Below are 18256 nucleotides of genomic sequence, written 5' to 3' on the forward strand. Positions count from 1 at the left end.
GCAGAGAACTGTCACAAGACTGACATCGGGCTCTTTAAATCCTGCATACAGCTGACATGAGCCAAGAGCCCATTATAATGCCGGTTCTAACATCATATTCTACCAACTAATGCACTTAAACGGTCCACTATTACAGAGATAATCCAAACTAAACTTTTCTTAACCAGTATTTTTCTTTACAGTCCCCCTGTAGTCAATCATTGTATCCCTTAAAACTCATCTTTGATCACCAACATGACATAAAAAAAATCCTTGTAAAATAAATCGTAATGCCTTAAAATAGCTTGAATGTAACTCTACACCCTTGCCTCATTTACGCAGTTCTATGAATATGCAAATGAGCCCCGCCTCCACTCACTCACTCACTCAGCTCAGAGATCCACTCGTTGACCTGATTGGTTAAAAGGTAGTTTGTGACGTCAGAAACACCAGCGATTTCAAACCGTGTTTTTGAGACTGTCTTTGGTTCACTGCAGTTTTAAGGAGAAAATACTCAGCAATGGTGTTGACTTATGAATTTGCACATGGTTTGTCTTAAAGCATATTAAAAACACCACATATAGATATATAAACAACATTGATTTTCACCACAGGGGGTCTTTAAATAAAAATATCCACTGTAAAAAATGTAATAAATAAAGGCTGCTGTGGTTGAAATAAAATGGCAGAAATTCACAGTAAAAAATACTGTTTTCAGTTTTACAGGATGCCTGTATATTTTACAACTTATAACTGTACATTGCAGTAAGTGCTATAATTGTTAGTATATCTACTTTAAAAAATACATATATACCGCCTTATCCTAAAATGTACCGATAATACCCACCACAATAATGCAGGTGGCACAATAGAAAGCCACATGCTAAATAAGTGACCTGTTCATAAACCATGACCAATACTCATAGACGTGTACAGGGTCATAAACACAAACAGAAAACACCATTAGGGTAACACACAACACCACAATAATATAATAAACATTAACTAAATTCATAATGTTACCCCCTTTTACTGTTTCTTACCGTAAATTATTTGGCAATTCACTGACTTACTTGACAACAAAAACCATACATTTGACAGTATTTTACTCTAAAATTAAATTAAAGTAAATGTGATGTTAAACCACTTACAATTTTTCACTGTATATGGTAAAGTAACTTACAGTTAACTTATTAACAGAATTTTGGTAACCAAACAGTTGACGGTATCCATTGCAGAATATGGGGAAAAAAAAATACTAAGTCAATGGGGCACATCAACTGTCTGGTTACTGACATTCTTCAAAACATCATCTTCTGTGTTCAGCAGAATAAAGAAATTCACACAGGTTTGGAACAACTCGAGGGTGAGTAAATGATGACAGAATTACATTTTTTGGGTGAACTATTCCGTTAATGTCTACATTAATCCAGATACATTTGAAAATGGCGTTTTCGTTTAAAAACGCTCTCCGTCCTAAACTTCTAAATTCACCTTTACTGCGCATGCGTGAAACCTCACGAAAGCTGAGATGAAACAGATGGAATAATAAATAATAAAGTTATCACGCAATTCTTCTAACAGGAAAATTTTATTTAGCAAAATATCTCACCATCCACTGATACAGGTCGCACTCAGTCACCGTATGTTTGGTCTAAAACGCAACTGCTCTCCTGTATTGCCGCAGGACAGCATGAAATGTGAGTACACTTTGTGTCATCTTTGCAGGACTGTGATATGAAGAGTGTGCAAAGTAACATCCTTAGCAACAGTGTGAAAGTGAATAGCACATAACAGGCACAATACCTGTAAACATGAATATCTATTGGTACAACATGGATCACATGACTAAACTTACGTCATCGTTTTCAAATGCCTCCGGCTTCACAGTCCACACTACAACGGCGAAACAAATGTATCCGCTTTGAAGAGCGTATTCCAAAAGCTACGTTTTCGTTGACTTAAAACGCCGTCTCAGTGTGGAGGGAAGGCCAAACCGGAGAGAAAAATATACGGTTTCAAACAAAAACGTATTGGTGTGGACATGGCCTAAGACAGGGCTGTCCAAACCTGCTTCCTGCAGTATTTAGCTCCAAACTGCTCCAACACACCTGCCTGGAAGTGTCTAGTGATCCAGAAAGCCTTGATTAGCTGGTTCAGGTGTGTTTAATTATGAAGGCCCTCCAGGAGCAGGACTGGACATCCCTGATTTAAGCCAAATCTGAAGGAAACACCAGTTAGGACAAGCTCAAAGCCACTTTTACCTCAATGTGGCAACACATGAAATACTCCTCACATTACACATCATCAAAATATGACGTACATATGGGTATTCGTGTTTTTGGATCAGTGAAATGCGAACACTTTCAAAGACTTGTCTCTCATAACCAGACCTTCAGATTGACGGCAGAAGATCTGGACTCATCGCAGCTTTCATTGGCCAAGGACCGCCCGGAGGCCGTCTGACTGACATGTAAAGCAACCAATCACAGTTCGTTTTGTTTATGTTTATGGGCGTGAAAATGTAACGTTGATATCCCTACAATAACAGACGTATTTTAACTTTACATGCTTCACATACTTCTGAAAATCCAGCGTTTAGTTGATCCCGATAAGCGCTCATTGTCACTTGTAAAGACGCCGGTGTTCTTCTTCCATGACGGGGTTTGGCTTCACGGCATCTTTGTTTCCAGACGGACCGTTAAGAACGCGACACACGCATCTCCCGGAAATCCTGTAGAATTGAACCAATCAGATGACGAACTCGAAACTCCTGAAGTGTTTCCAATTTTCGGTGCCGTTTGCATCAGACGTTCAGCCAACGGTCCGTGTGTGTGACATCTGAGGCTGAGACTATTCACAGACTCACCTGTGCAGGGAAAATTACTAAAAATACAGTAGATAAATAAGTCTTGGAACAAATATGTATTTTTCAATGTAAATAATGCAAAATACAAATAGCTTCAAGTAAATATTAATACAATATCATAATTAATAAATAAATTAAATATTTATGGCTGTACATTTTTTATTTAACATTCATATTTTAGGTAACATATTTATGAGAGAAAAAAGTGCCATCACAATTTATTTTTTAATGAACAATTTTGAAAAATATTCTTTGCATTTCAATTAAATAGTACTGTGGTGTGAAAATGTAATTTGTTGGAGCACACATTTTCCATGTAAAGTCTCAATTAATATGAGATTCTTATATCGGCATGTATAATAATTATAAAATAATAAGAAAAAGGCTGTCGGTTGTAATCATATAGTGTATTGGAGAGCAAAAACAATCATAACTCTACAATAATGGTTTGTGACAGCTAAGGCAAACACTCCATTGTGACTTATGAGGCCTATTAATGACTTTTATTTGTGTCTGCAAGAGATTGTGTGTATGAGTGCACACATGACAGATGCAGGCTAATCTTGCTGATTTAATGTAATCGAGCTCATTTTAAGTGACTATTGTTTTCCTCCTTTTCTCACTGATGTTGCCGTAATCCTGTTAAAACACAAAAGATGCCGCTAATCACCTGGATCAAAATAGAACATGTCACTGTCACTGAGAGTGTTCCACCACGCCATCATCCTCTTCTCTTCTCTTCTCTTCTCTTCTCTTCTCTTCTCTTCTCTTCTCTTCTCTTCTCTTCTCTTCTCTTCTCTTCTCTTTCTCTCTTCTCTTCACTTTATCTTCTCTTCACTTTATCTTCTCTTCTCTTTCTCTCTTCTCCACCTGGTGTGTCGCCAATAACTTTTTCAATACCTCCATTCAAAAGAAATATACAGATTCTCCCACAAAATAAGCATAGAAAATGGCAAAAAAACAAACAATCTGGTGATTCTCGTCTGGGCATGCCAATGGGAAATGGACGCAATCTTTTTTTTCACACTTTTAAAGGTGCAGTAAGCGATTTCTGAAAAATGCTGTTGAAAAGTGGATCGGACCGAACACACTTCTAGCCAGTCAGAAGTAGGGGGCGTGTCCACTTATAATGGGGAGGAGAGAGACTGATCAAGAGGGAGATTTGAAGAAAGACTGTAGATGTCTGAGAGACATTACAAAAGAGAATGGCTGAGAGACATTACAAAAGAGAAAGGTCAGAGGAATATCACTGGGAAAAGAAGGGTTATGATCAGGGAAGAGCTTTAGGATCCACGTTAATATTAATAGAAGCGGGAAGATCTGAAAACGGACACCAAGGTCGTGTTGTTTCTGCTCCATACGTGAGTAACATTGGTTTTGCAGAACCAAGATATGCTGTTGTTGTAACGTTAGCTATAGAAACAGGATAGTCTGAGTGTCATTGTTTGTCTGGAGCTGCTGGCGATTAAAGGAACACTCCACCGTTTTTTTAAATAAGACTTATTCACCGTCTTTCCTACATTTAGATAGGTGGGCAAATGCCCTTTTTTCTCAGTGCATGCATTGTTTTAGTTTGGCAGGGTCACTGCTAGCTTAGCTTAGCATAATGAATGGAATCCTTTGTTGCCAGCTAGCATGTCTTGAGTAAAAGTGATCCAAAAAACAAAACAAAAAAACACCTAATTACTTCTTGTGGCCTGCGTATTGACGAGTACAAATAGCAATGCAGATTAAGACTAGGCAATTTCCTAGGCAGATATTGACGTAGGACTGAAGCACAGGCGAAGCACTGCTACTTGGCGCAGAGATATCACGCTGCACCTGAAATCGCACAACTTCCGTCAACAACATACCGGCGTGAATAGTAGCTGGATATTTTTCCTACAGTAGACCCAGTGAATGGCGATGAACATGGCTGATTTTGTGAGAGACGAAGAGGGTGACTTCTCAGACAGTCAAGATCCAGAACCATACCTCTATGAGCCAGAGTTTTGAGAAGAGGAGCTGCGGCCTTTGGAAATAGAACGACAGGAGGAGGAGGTTGCGATTGCTCAACACCAGGCTCAACATGTCAGATCAAGATGAGCGTGCCCGCAGTTGTCACAGCTACCGAGGATTTCTCGGCGTTGATCCATCCTGCAGTCCTCGACTTTTTTCCCCCGGTTCGATAAAGTAAACTGGAAAAAATGCCCCACGCTGAATGGACCCAATGGACAGCTGTCCACAGAGTAAGTGATTATTTTCACTGTAACTTCTCAAAATAAACACAATCCAAAAGCGAAGATACTTGGTGCAGGTCACGCCGGTATGTTGACGGATTTCAGGTGCTGCGTGATATCTCTGCGCCCAAGTAGCAGTGCTTCGCCTGTGCTTCACCCTAATATAGTCCCAAGTCAATATCTGCCAAGGAAATCGCTTAGTCTTAATATGCATCTGCATCGCTAATTGTACTCGTTGTGAATACGCAGGCCACAAGAAGTAATTAGGGGGGGGTTTGGATCACTTTTACTCAGGACATGCTAGCTGGCAACAAAGGATCTCATTCATTATGCTAAGCTAAGCTAGCGGAGACCCTGCCAAACTAAAACAATGCATGCACTGAGACAAAAAGGCATTTGCCCACCTATCTAAATGTAGGAAAGATGGTGAATAAGCCCTATTTCATAAAACGGTGGAGTGTTCCTTTAACAGCGAACTCTTGCTTGTATTTACTGTACGTTTGTTCTTCCTTGTCGTTTGTTTATCGTCTTCGCTTTATTTTTGGTAAAGCATTATCTTGCTTTGTGTGCATTCGTGCATTTTGGGGACGGAGCAATGAAGGGAGGGTTGTGTTAGTTTGGGCTGATTTGAAATATCAACAATGTTTGTCAGAAATTGCTTACTGCGCCTTTAAAATAAGATATAAGGTCAGACCAGTTCAATCTGCACATACTCTTAAAACTTCCAATCTTCTTTGTTTCCCGCTTATTCCATCTTTCTCCCCATTGCTCTTTCCTTCTCTGCCTGTCCCACAGCTTCTACTTCCACATTCATCTTTCTCCGAAGCACCAGGAGAGGTACAAGCCCTGTGTGTGTGCGTGTGTGTGTGTCTGTTTTTGAATCTAATTTGCATTCACAGCCACTTGCTGCCTAAGCTGCAGCAGGCACTGAAGAGACGGCCCTTTGAGCTACACGGATTGCGATGAGCAGGGGAGAAAGAGAAGAAACAAGTGAGAAAGAAAGCAGCAAGAGGAGAGATATAAAGAGCCTGAGAGGAAAGAGAGAACGAATGAGAGGGCAATGGCTCTGTACATGTGCCTGTATGTTTCCATGTTCCTCTATGAGCGAGAGTAAAGACACAGGGTGGCATTTTTGAAGCCTGTTACCACCCAAGACCCAAAAAAGTCCTTTAAGTAGCCCTTTAAAGGTGCAGTAAGCGGTTTTTGAAAAGTGGATAGGACCGAGCACCAAAACACACTTGTAGCCAATCAGCAGTAAGGGGCGTGTCCACTCATGATGGGGGAGGAGAGAGAGCTCGGTGCACAAGACAGACGTTAGCAGAACGAGGGAGATGGCAGAGAAAATACAAAAGAGGAAAAGGACAGAGGAATCTAACTTTTAAAAGAAGGTTTACGATCAGACAATAATCTGGAGAGACCTTAAAGTCCCCCTGTGGTGAAAATCCAGCTTTTCATGTTGTTCATATGTGTGTTTAAAAAAAAAAATATTTAAGAAAAACCATGTGCAAATTCATAAGTCGACAGCATTGCTGAGTATTTTCTCTTTAAAACTGCAGTGAACCAAAGATTTCACGGTTTGAAATCGCTGGTGTTTCTGACGTCACAAACTACCTTGTGACCAATCAGATCAACGTGTGATCGTCAACCAGTGGATCTCTGAGCTGAGTGAGTGAGTGGAGGCGGGGCTCATTTGCATATTCATACGACTGCGTATACTAAACGAGGCAAGGGTGTAGAGTTACATTCAAGCTATTTTAAGACATGAATCATTTTTTTTCAAGAATTTTTTTATTTAAAATATGTCATTTTGGTGATCGAAGATCAATGATTGACTACAGGGGGACTGTTGCTTTATTTCTTCTTGATACGTAATGTTGGTTTGCTGTGTTTCACAGAAATAAGACATGCTGTATTTTGCTGAATATACTCGTGTGTCATCATCTTCGCTTGTTTGTTCATTTGCATTATTAATATTATTATTAGTATTATAAGCCTGGAACGTCTAAACCTGAGTCCGTAACCATTTTCAAGAAACGGCTGAAAAAGCATATTTTTTGGCAACACTTTAAATCCATTAATACTAACACTTTCCTTTCTCTTTTCTTCTACTCTATATCTCTAAAAAAATAGGGTCACAGCACTTACATATTGTTGTCCTATTGTTAGTTTAACTGCTTCTATTGCTCTCCCCATTTGTAAGTCACTTTGGATCAAAGCGTCTGTAAAATTATTTAATGTAGATGTAAATGTAAACCTCATCCACCGCCACTCCAAAAAAGTGAGATAACACACTCCTAATGTGGTTTGCTGTCACTATAACCCCCTTAATCTTGTCATATTTGTAATAAATTAGTAACTTAGACCATTGTGTTATGTAGGGAGCTCTGTTCATGAAAACTGTTTTTCGGGATGGATGGGATGACTTTGCCATTGAAGGAGTAGAGGAACTAAATAACAATTAGACATTTCACCTGAATTATCATAGTAACACAAAATTCTGTCATTATTTACTCATCCTCATGTCATTCCAAACCTGTATGATCTCATTTTTCTGTGAAGAAAGAACATTATTAACACTCAATGACATTAGATCACAGGTTCTTAAGCAGGGTTATTATAGTTAACTAAAACTAAAACCGTAATTATATATATATATATATATATATATATTTCAGCTAGATGACAAGACAACATTTCTCATTTTATTTTAGTTTAACTTGATGTATAAAAAAACCCCTAAAATTTAGTTTTTGTATAAAATTTCTAAAAATGACAAAAACAATGAAGTAATAATGCAGACCATAATCGATTATAACCTGACGTTTTCTGATGTCATTCGTCACATTCTCTCGCTAGCGTAAAATGACGGAGGGAGGCGAAACACAAAAACGAGAAATAAAAAATCACTTTTTTTAGCAGAATTTTGGTTTGTTAATATTAGCCGTCAATCACTCCCTTTCACTGCACTCCGTTGTCTCTCTCCTAAATTATTGCTGGTGCTTCTAACTTTTTTGAAGTTGGGTGCACCAGTACTACCAAGTAAAAAAGTTAATTTCGAGACCTGATATCTTGTAAACGTCTTTGCTCGCTTTTATCACTTTGGCTTTTATTCTCAAGCACGGACTCGTTTGCTAAACTGAGCAGCCAATCAGAGTCCTCTCTCTCACCGATTCAACATGCTCAATCGGCCAAACACCCCTAAATGGGGTCCGACAAGTGCCGACGGTGCAGAGCACACCACAAAAGCTGGGCCAGGCGATGCTCAATGACTTTGGCCGGCTTGGTGGGTGATTAGTCCTGAAAACAGCTTCTTTAGAGACCTAATCTATACATGTTTATTAATGGGATCCATTCATTCACAGTACTTTCTGTAACAGCCCCAGAAGTCAGCGGGATCTTTAGCAAGCTCAATAGCCTGCAACTGTACACACACCTCCAATGACAACTGATGTCAAAACAATTAGCTTGTTAGCATGTGAGGGGAGTTTTGTGTGGTGCAAAGAGAAGGAGAAAGAAAGCACGGCACGACCCGGCACAATGCACCATCTGCACAACAACGGCCTACGTCAAGACACACACACACACACACACCTAATAACTTTCACTCAAGTGCTTCTCTCTTCTCTGGCTATAAATAGAGTGTGTGGCAGAGCCCTTGCTAATTCCTTCATTGAGAGTCTAGTGGTAACGCAGAAGGACGCACACACACACACACACACACACACACACACACACGGCTCTGACGCGCTGCCTGACAGCTACACGCAGGAAGAGCTGCGGGGTTGCCAAGGCGACCCCTTCCCCTGCCAAACCCTCATTCTGTGTCAGCGTTATCTATCCATACATATCTTCTCTCATCTCCTTCCCTCACCATTTCCCCTCCATTTCTCTGCATCTATTTCTCTTCTATTTCAACCCTCTCACTTATTCAGTCTGGCTTTTTGCTGTATATTCTTGTGCTTTACATCTCTATTACTCATGACTCAACTTATTCTCTTTCATGTGTCCATCATCAGCTGTTATCTCATTCTCTTAATTGAGTATTTGTTATTCTCTCGAGCTGACAGCCTTATAGACACATTCATTAACACACACACACTTCCTGCCCAAATTCTCATGGCACAGCAGTCTTAACAATATAACAATTCTGCTCTGGCATTTACACACACACACACACACACACACACACACACACACACACACACACACACACACACACACACACACACACACACACACACACACACACACACACACACACACACACACACACACACACACACACACACACACACACACACACACACACACACACACACACACACACACACACACTCTCTCTCAGCTGGAAAGCTACCAATTTGTTCTCATTATTTGCCACTAAAAACTCTACGCTGAGAAACTGACCTCGGCTGATTTCATTGGTTTGACCTTGCTGCAAAATTGAAGCCTTCCTTTGGTTTTCATTGAGTGAAAAAGAGGAAAAACACTAAAGAAAAGAACAAGCTACAGTAGCGCAGGCTAAATGGTTCTCCTCTCTCGAAACATTCATTTGGTCATTATATGACAATGATGCCGTTGCCAAAAGCAGCCCATACCTGCGAGTTACTCTCCACGCGTTCTGTTTAAAGTCAGAATCTCAAACACTGTAGCCTGTAAACTTCTGTGAGGAATATTTGTTTTTGCCGTGTGTCGCAGAGCTGTTTTGGTGCGTCTCGTCTTCTAACACTTCAAAGGGGCCCGGAAACGGTCCGTCTATATTGAGAATACCTCGGAGCTCGCAGGAGCTAATTAAAAAACGCCCTCCACACCAACGCTCAGGTGCGCCGAAGCCGTTTTGATTTCCCTCCCATAGAAAACAAGAGTGGCGTTCATATTTCGTCCTTTGTTCAAGAGCTCCCTTCTTCCATTTCTCATTTCTACCTCGACGGCCCTTTTGGACACTTCAACATATTGAATGTTATTAATGCAGAATCACATTATATCTTCACAGCCAATCTATTCAGATTTGATTTGCTTTTCCTTTTCCAAAACTCTGTAGGCTTTGTTTTCTCTCTCGGTCAATTGCATCTGACAGTGAAGAGTGAGTAAAAGGCTGGTGACATTAACATGTCTGTGTCGGTATTAAGTGGGCTGTGAAGCGCACAGTCATGCTAAAACACAAGCCATCAGTCCTGCTCACACATGCCTCTGATTGACCATCCGCCTCCAGGCTTCAATCAACTCCCACAGGATCCCGATACTTTCTTCCCACCGGACAAGACAGAAGCAATTATAAAAATGTAGGCTTAAAAAAAAAAAATCATTATCTATTGTTGCAGAAGGCAAATGACTACTGCAGAAAATGACATATTCAAAAGTTTCGGGTCAGTTTTATTTATTTATATTTTTTCATTCGCCAAGAATTAATTCAATTGATGAACAGAGTAAATACTTCTACACTGTTGCAAAAGTATTTCTGTTTCATATAAATGCTGTTCTTTCGGAACAAAAATGTGAAAAATGCAATCAAGGTTTCCACAAAAATAGTAAGCAGCTATTTCAACATTGATAATAATAATAAATATTATTATATTATGATTTTATATTAATTATAATTTTATCTCATTTTAAAATCATCAAGCAAATCATCATATTATACTGATTTCTGAAGGATCATGTGACACTGAAGATTGGAGTAATGATGCTGAAAAATTTAGCTTTGATCACAGGAATTAAAACATTTAATTAAAGAAAAGAGTTTAATTCATAATATTTTAGTTTTCTCACTGTATTTCTGATCAAATAAATGTAGCCTTGGTGAACATAAGAGACATATAATTAAATTCCATTCTGTACCAACATAAAAAGCATAAAAAATGAAGAATTCTGCTTTAGTTTGCTCTAAAACAGACTATAACAGATGATGACGCTATATATAGTCAGAGGAACAAGAACAAAAGAGATAAATAATGAGACTATATACTGCGGTATAAGTTGCCTGGGGCAGTGGGGGGCCAAGATGGTCCCCAAGTAAGTGATGTAGAAGCTTTGATCTCCTGTCCACCCCCTCTTCTAACTCTCACATGGATCAACTGCAGCACAGCGTGCACACACTTCTGTACCGGAGGAAATCTCTACATCTGCACTGCAGTCTATATATATATATATATAGCGTAATATTGAACTGTACATCCGCCATCGTCACCGCATGTTAATGAACTTTACGCGCAAAGAAAACTAATCTCTGCAAAGTTTCGTTTTTTATTATTCTCTTTATTTTGTACTTTTACAACGCCAGAGATGCTCTTCAGTTTTGTAGCTGATTGTGACCAAATACCTTTTTATTTATTTTTTATCAGCCCTACAAAACTATGACCTATGCAGGGGTGCATTCAGTTACTGCTTAATACACTAAAGAAAGCTGTACTGTACAAACTAGGAGACTAAATGCCGCCAGGTCGAACAACGAACTGTAATTTGCACGTTCAAAATAAATGAAAAGAAACCTAGCATTGGGAATTTGTTGCTTTTTCCTGTTGTACCAAACTCGTATTGAACCGTGACCCCAAAACCGAGGTACGTACTGAACCGGGACTTCCCTGTACTGTTACACCCCTAATATATACTCTACATTTAGGCATTGATGCACCATTTAGAGCAGAAACATGATGCATTGGATAACGTATTTTATTCTAAATAGCGACTCTGATGCGGAGGAATGCAAGTCGGCTTGTGAGAGACTGAGTGGATTAAATGGAATTTGGGAAAATGGGAACTGGCACATTTGGGAATCCAGGAATCGACAGATTTGCAGGGGGCTTTGTGAAAGACACATGGTGCACAGAAAGAGATAATGTGGGATGAAAATGAGTGTTGGAAGACAGAATGAGAGAGAGAGAGAGAGAGGGAAAAAGGGAAGAGGAAAAAAGAGACAAGAAAATAACACTGGCATCTTTGCTTTGAACGCGCTCACATGCCTATGTTCAGTTTGACTGCAATGTGCTGCAGTGTGCGGATGTGCCATGAGGCAGTATACACGGTGGAAGCCACTATGGGCCACATTTACTAAACAGGGCAAATTAGCGTGGGAGTGCAATTCCAAAAAAAGCACCGATGGGAAAGGAAAGTTCTGCATGTGATCTACTGATGGCAAATTATAGAATACAGACACCGTAGATCATTTCCATAATGACCAATGCAATCTAACGAATTACTGTACTGTTTAAAACATGCTTTTGGGGGTGTTAAATAATGGTGCAAATACCAGTAAATCACCAGCAAGATTCATTTAAATACTCACTTCCCATAAATTTTGCGTATGAAACTCTTATAAATGCATATACAATAAAAATAACTTGTAACTGTCAGCGCTAATGTTTCACTGCATGTCATTAGTAAATCCTTTATTAAATCTGGCCTTCTGCTTTTGGTTTGTGTAGTGAACATATACTGAGGTATAGTAATAAGCTTGATGACTTTTTCCTCATTAACACACGAGTTGAAAATTACAAAGCACTCTTTCATCATTGAAAGATTTGCTTAAATAAGACAATTACCATTGTAAACACAAAACACCTACACTGGATATCAAAAGAGGTAAAAACTGAGAGGAAAGAAGCAAAAAGGGCTCTGAGATAGCAAATTACTGCTGATGTCAATAATTTGTTTCTCTGGGCAACTTGGCGGCTGGAACCTTAATTGCGAGAGAAAAACACCTTCTTCGAAATCAGCTCTTTCCATCCTCTGAGAGTATCTGTCCACTTAGCTCTCTCTCAAAAGAAGAAAAAGACCAGAAAAAAAAGGGACTGGAAGAGGAGAAGAAAAAAAAGACACATGTTGATGGGTTTTACCTCAGCCTAAAAAGTCAGTCACTTATTTGGTTTGTTAACTCTATCAATTTACCGCAATTTGTCGTGAATGTATGCCTCATACTGGAGCATAAGTAATTTCCCAGAACGCTTTAGTCTTTCCAGCTGGCCTCACTCTTAAAGTGAATCATAGGGTAAACTAATCCTGACAAGTCCTGATCCGGAGTGCAGTGGACTGATCATAACTGGTAGAAGGCAAGGACATGTCCTTAGTCAAGGTCTAGTAAAACTGCACTGTAGTTCAAAGGCAAAAACTGACGTTTCATTTGCACTGTATGGCACTTGGCAGTGTTAAAGAGGTAGTTCAGCCAAAAATGTAAATTCGGTCATTATTTACTCACCCTCATGGTGTTTCAAACCTGTATGACTTTCTTTTTTCGAACAATGTTTCTATCCATAGAGGGAAAGTCAATGGGGTCCAAAACAACACAGGACCCCACTGACTTCATTGTATGGACAAAACAACACTAAACTCTTATTTTGTTTTTCCACAGAAGAATGCCAGTCATACAATTTTGTAACAACAGTAAAGTGTAATGAGTAAAGAAGACAATTTTTTTTTTTTAAATCTATATTTAAGTATTGTGGTATGTAATATGAAGCACCCTATGTAATGCTATTCTATAGTATCCATTACTGTATAGAGTGCAACAGTCGGGTTCTGGAAGCAAAAACCCCCATTCATTTTCTCCATAGGGGAATTGATTTTTAAATGATAACTTAAACTTAAATGACTACAGTGATCTACGAGGTTGTTAATTGATGGTTTATGCTATTGTTGAAGCCATCAGCCTGCATTATTTTAAAATAATTGTTAAACAGTGGAACACCTAGTGGAAAAAACTACATTACCCATGATTCTGCAAAAAAATATCTACCAATAAAACAATCGAAACAAGCAGGCCGCGTCAAAATAACTCTTTAAACTGCGAATGTCGTAATCGAGTTAGTCTCTGTACGCTCTCAAACTACTATGTGCATATTTTGTTTCTATATTGTTTCTACATATATATAATCAATAGTTGTATGTGTCTATTGTTTTTTTTATTCCGCAGTGCCTAATGGGAACAGTCCAAATATCTTTAGATGAGATATTTCCCTCATCTAAAGCTGTTTCTGTCAGGACCACTATTGTCAAATACCATTGACAATTAGCATATAGTTTATAGTCAGAACCAACATGAATATGCAAATATAATTAATTCAAGATTTTAAAGTACAACATAATTTGAGAATTTATTCTGATTCAAGGGCACTCAGAAGGCCAAATCCTGACTGACGAGAGGTGGAGCTGGGGATGGAGGAGGGTAATTAGCTCCTGAGAAACGCAACAGTTTAAAGTTAAAGTTTGTAATGTGGTTTACTTCGTAGCTGGTTGGTTTGGTTCATGGCTTATATAACAAAAACTGTTTTTTAAAAATTCCTACGGAAAAATACTTCCGTAACCAAGGCCGCTGAAAAGGTGGGCGGGAACTGTTGCACTTTATTCCCCTATCATAACCCCAATGCTTAGCCGTGTTGTGTCAGACACTCACCATCCTCTGTGGGCACATAGATGTTGAGGTAGAGACAGTCTTCACTCTGATTCTGAATGTAGGTGGCAGCCACATCCAAGCTGTCAGTAAACCACACAGGCAGCATTATCTCGGGCAAAACGCCATGCACGTTCTGCGGGCAAACAGGGGCGAACTGTGTAGCGTTACGCAGTTCCTGCCAGGACCCGGGAGCTTCTGGGGGCTGAAAGCGACGGTCTCCTATTGGCGCTGTGGCATAGGGGATGCCCAGGTACTGTTCCACGGGACCCAGGATCTCGTTGTTAAGATCTTTTTTAATCCCACGCAACTTGCCATAGTTTGTGGTGACGGTGGGATATTTGGTGCCAGGATCAATGCGCTGGCATGATGTCAAGGCGATCCACAGTGCCAACCAGAGAAGAGTAATTGCATGGGTGGCCTCCGAATTGCGGGCATGGCCCAAATCCCGTTTACAGGCATGGAGCGGAAACATGACTGTCTCGTTCTTTCCCTCTTCGCTTCGCTTGTTTATTGACGTCCGCTTTGCTAGGTACCCGGTGAAGGGCAAAGGAAAGTTAAACTATTGTAAAAGAATACGAAAAAGTGGTCCTGTTTGATTTGGTCTTTCAAGGAGCAAGAAAAGGGAGGACAGGAATGGGGGGACAGTGGAAGGGTTGGGGTGGACGAGGGGCTGAGGTTGTGCTCAGCCCTGGTGAGTTATCGTGGAAATGCAATAGAGAGTAAGAGAGAAAAGTCTGTTACGTTCCATCTCCCTGAGCTGTCCTCATGGGGTCAGTTAAAGAGGTCACGCAGATGATTGCTGGTCCTGTCAAGAACAACAAAAAGAGTAAGGGTTAGTCATCAAAGCTTCATTTACCAAATGCTACCCTTTGAATACACATGTCAACCACATGAATTTGTACCATGTTGAATGCTGCAACCTGGATTAAAGGGATAGTTCACCTAAAAATAAAAATCCTGTCATCATTCACTCCCATCTCATTCCAACATTTTTCTAGTCGACTAGTAGTCGCTCATTTAAGCTATTAGTCGAATAATCGCACATTTATATACATTAAATTACTTAAATATATGGGGGAATACTAAACCTTTAATATAGGCATAACATGATTATTCCGCGCTCAAGCAAAGCACTAACTTTTCACCAGCAAAAGTAATTATTAAAAATGTGTCGAAAAAGTAGCAAGGAAACATTTTAATTATTTAATAAACTAGTGTTTTCTGAGTTAGTGTCAGCTGCAAAGTTTGCGAGTCTGTAATTTTTTTAATGTAATTTTTTTCTTGTTATTGTGAGTTTACAGAAATAACACTTTCAAATGATGTCTTAAGGCCCGTTCACACCAAGGATGATAGCGATAAAGATAACGATAAATATATAGTTCTAAACATCGCTCTCAATATTAAAGAATAGCAGAGTTCCCAGTCCCACCACAGCTATAACGATAACGATATAGAGAAACGATATTGTTGGGATCACTTTCGGAACGATTTTTTTCCCCCGGCTTTTGAATGATAAAACACTGACAGCCAATCAGAATCCATTCTGATTTAAGGGCTCGCACATTTAAAATGGCAGACGACATTGCGGAGAAGTTAATCGCCGAGGTCCAGAAAAACCCACCACTGTTTGACGAGTCAAGCCCCTTTTCAAGAAAATGGATATGGAAGACAATCGTTCATACCCTCTGAATAAACGATGAGATGTATTACCTCAGGTATCCAGTGCTCGCTTCCTTCGAAGCTGCGGTGAAAAAGACTAGGTGTTGTTCTTATTCCACTATATTGACTACGTCAGCTAAATTCACTGTTAGATTATTAGATTGATTACACTAGTTTCACTCAAAACATAGCATGCTGGGGACATCTGTTGGTTAAAGCCGTGTACATGCAACAAGAGCAGCAAAAACATGTTTCAAAGACGTTGTACACACTTTGAAACCACAGAGCGTGAGCTTAGAATAAACAGACCGTTATCGTTCGTTGGTGTGGACGCAAATATAGTTATCGTTCTTGGTGTGAACGGCCCTTTACTCTTATTTATATGACCAATAATGATGGAGTATTTTAAGTTGTTTCCAGTGTTATCAGGAGAAAATGCAAGTGATCGCGCAAGCTAATACTTTAGCTTTAACACACTCTGCACAAACATGGATATGTGCATAACAATAGCGCATATTTATCTAGGTTAACGTTAGAGCGAGTGGCCAAGTAAAGTTGTTATTACTAACATGTTTCAAATGATATTTGAAGTCGATGGATAATGTTTGGATTTGCTGCTCAACACACTGTAATTACCACATGGACCCGCCGTTAATGATCTGTCCCTCACGGACTGTGTGACTTCGTTTTTTTTTCTTACGACTAACCGACTAATAAAGATTTGATCGACTACGCCTCTTCTCGTTGACAATTAGGGAGCAGCCCTACAGAACACAAAATAATATATTTTGAAGAATGTATAATTAAATTCAAAGGTTGTTTTGGACCCCAAAATCCAGTCATTTCAAGTTGGTCACGTGAATTAGTCGTTTTGACCAACAGAAAGCTGCGTGGTTTGAAAGTGACTTCTGTGTGAGTTGTGATTCATTCATCACTACATTACTGACATGTGTTCTGCAGACAAAAGAAAATCAAACAGATTTGCATCTACTCGTTTTTAGGTAAACTATCCTATTAAGTGTCTTGCTCACAATGGTGATAACTGAAGGATTTTCCAGGAGGTTTGACTCTAAAAAATGCTGGGTTGTTTCAACCCAATTTTGGGCAAAATATGGACAAATCCAGCCATTGGGTTAAATTTTTACATTACATTTTTAACCCAACGTTTGGGTTTGTCCATATTTTACCCAAAATTGGGTTGAAACAACCCAGCATTTTTTAGAGTGTAGCCAAACAAGCATTTCGTTTCCAGCCCAGATCATTGCATTCATAGAAATAAAAAATTATTTAACACTTCCCATCAAATATTAATGTTTCTCCACGTTTATACGTAGCTTAAAAATTCAGTGACTCAGCAGTTTTAGTGCTTGCCATAGGGTTCTTCGCCTAAGCCCTGGAAAAAAAGCAATACTGCAGGCGAATGATAGCTCAGATGACTCGTTCAGAGCATTATGAGGATCCAATGAGACAGCGACAAGGGAGACAGTGATGTAAAGGAAAACATCTCGAAACACCCACACAAAGAGCCTCTATCAGTCAGTTGTGACTAACAAACTAAAAATAGATGTTTTAGCTCTCACATCCTGAATGAATTCATCTGTGCGGATATGAAGTCTAATTAAGAACCGACGCATTTCGCCGTGAACGCATCTTTTGTTTTTTAAAGCCTCTAATCGCCCGAGAGAGCTGATTGATGCTTTAAAACTTTGATGTTCATTTCAAATGGTGTTAGCATTTAGCCAAGAGCGCCTAGCTTAGGAGCGCCTAAGCATTTTAACGGTTCGCTAAAACAGAGGACAGAGACTTATGTGATGTGAATGGATTTAATGTGGTTTTAGATTTGAAGTCTGGAGAAAATGAAGGGGGCAAAAGGTCAAGCCTACGCAGTGAACTTTAAATCTAACACTTGAGATGACAGCAATGTCATAGGTAACACCAAACGAATGACACAAATAGGTGCGGGCCAGAGACATTATAAAAGGTAGGAGGAACACTCATAGAAAATTGAATGAGAAATTGTTACACTCAGTATGGCTGCTGTAGAAATTGATTTTGCATTGTTATGACATAATTTCCTGTGGCTCCACAGTGATTAGTCATTAGCATATACACCTCAGGTGATTGGCTTAAAAGAAAAAAGAAAAA

General features: G+C 39.4%; 3 protein-coding genes across 4 annotated transcripts in view; 1 reads left to right on the forward strand and 2 right to left on the reverse strand.

Moving 5' to 3' along the window:
* tm4sf5 (transmembrane 4 L six family member 5) overlaps positions 1–18256 on the forward strand; it is a 367250-nt gene that overhangs the window by 199526 nt on the left and 149468 nt on the right. The window lies entirely within an intron of this gene.
* nlgn2a (neuroligin 2a) overlaps positions 1–18256 on the reverse strand; it is a 245553-nt gene that overhangs the window by 106608 nt on the left and 120689 nt on the right. Inside the window, exon 3 of the mRNA XM_079638797.1 lies at positions 14453–15257. Within this exon, the coding sequence (XP_079494923.1) occupies positions 14453–14924 (472 nt within the window). The 5' untranslated portion in view covers positions 14925–15257. The remainder of the gene's footprint in view (positions 1–14452; positions 15258–18256) is intronic.
* The window catches only part of LOC307012412 (calcium/calmodulin-dependent protein kinase II inhibitor 2-like), a 428881-nt gene that overhangs the window by 65294 nt on the left and 345331 nt on the right, over positions 1–18256 (reverse strand). The gene's annotated exons all lie outside the window — the stretch shown is intronic.

Source organism: Phoxinus phoxinus, assembly GCF_949152265.1.
Source record: "Phoxinus phoxinus genome assembly, chromosome: 2".
Lineage (NCBI taxonomy): Eukaryota > Metazoa > Chordata > Actinopteri > Cypriniformes > Leuciscidae > Phoxinus > Phoxinus phoxinus.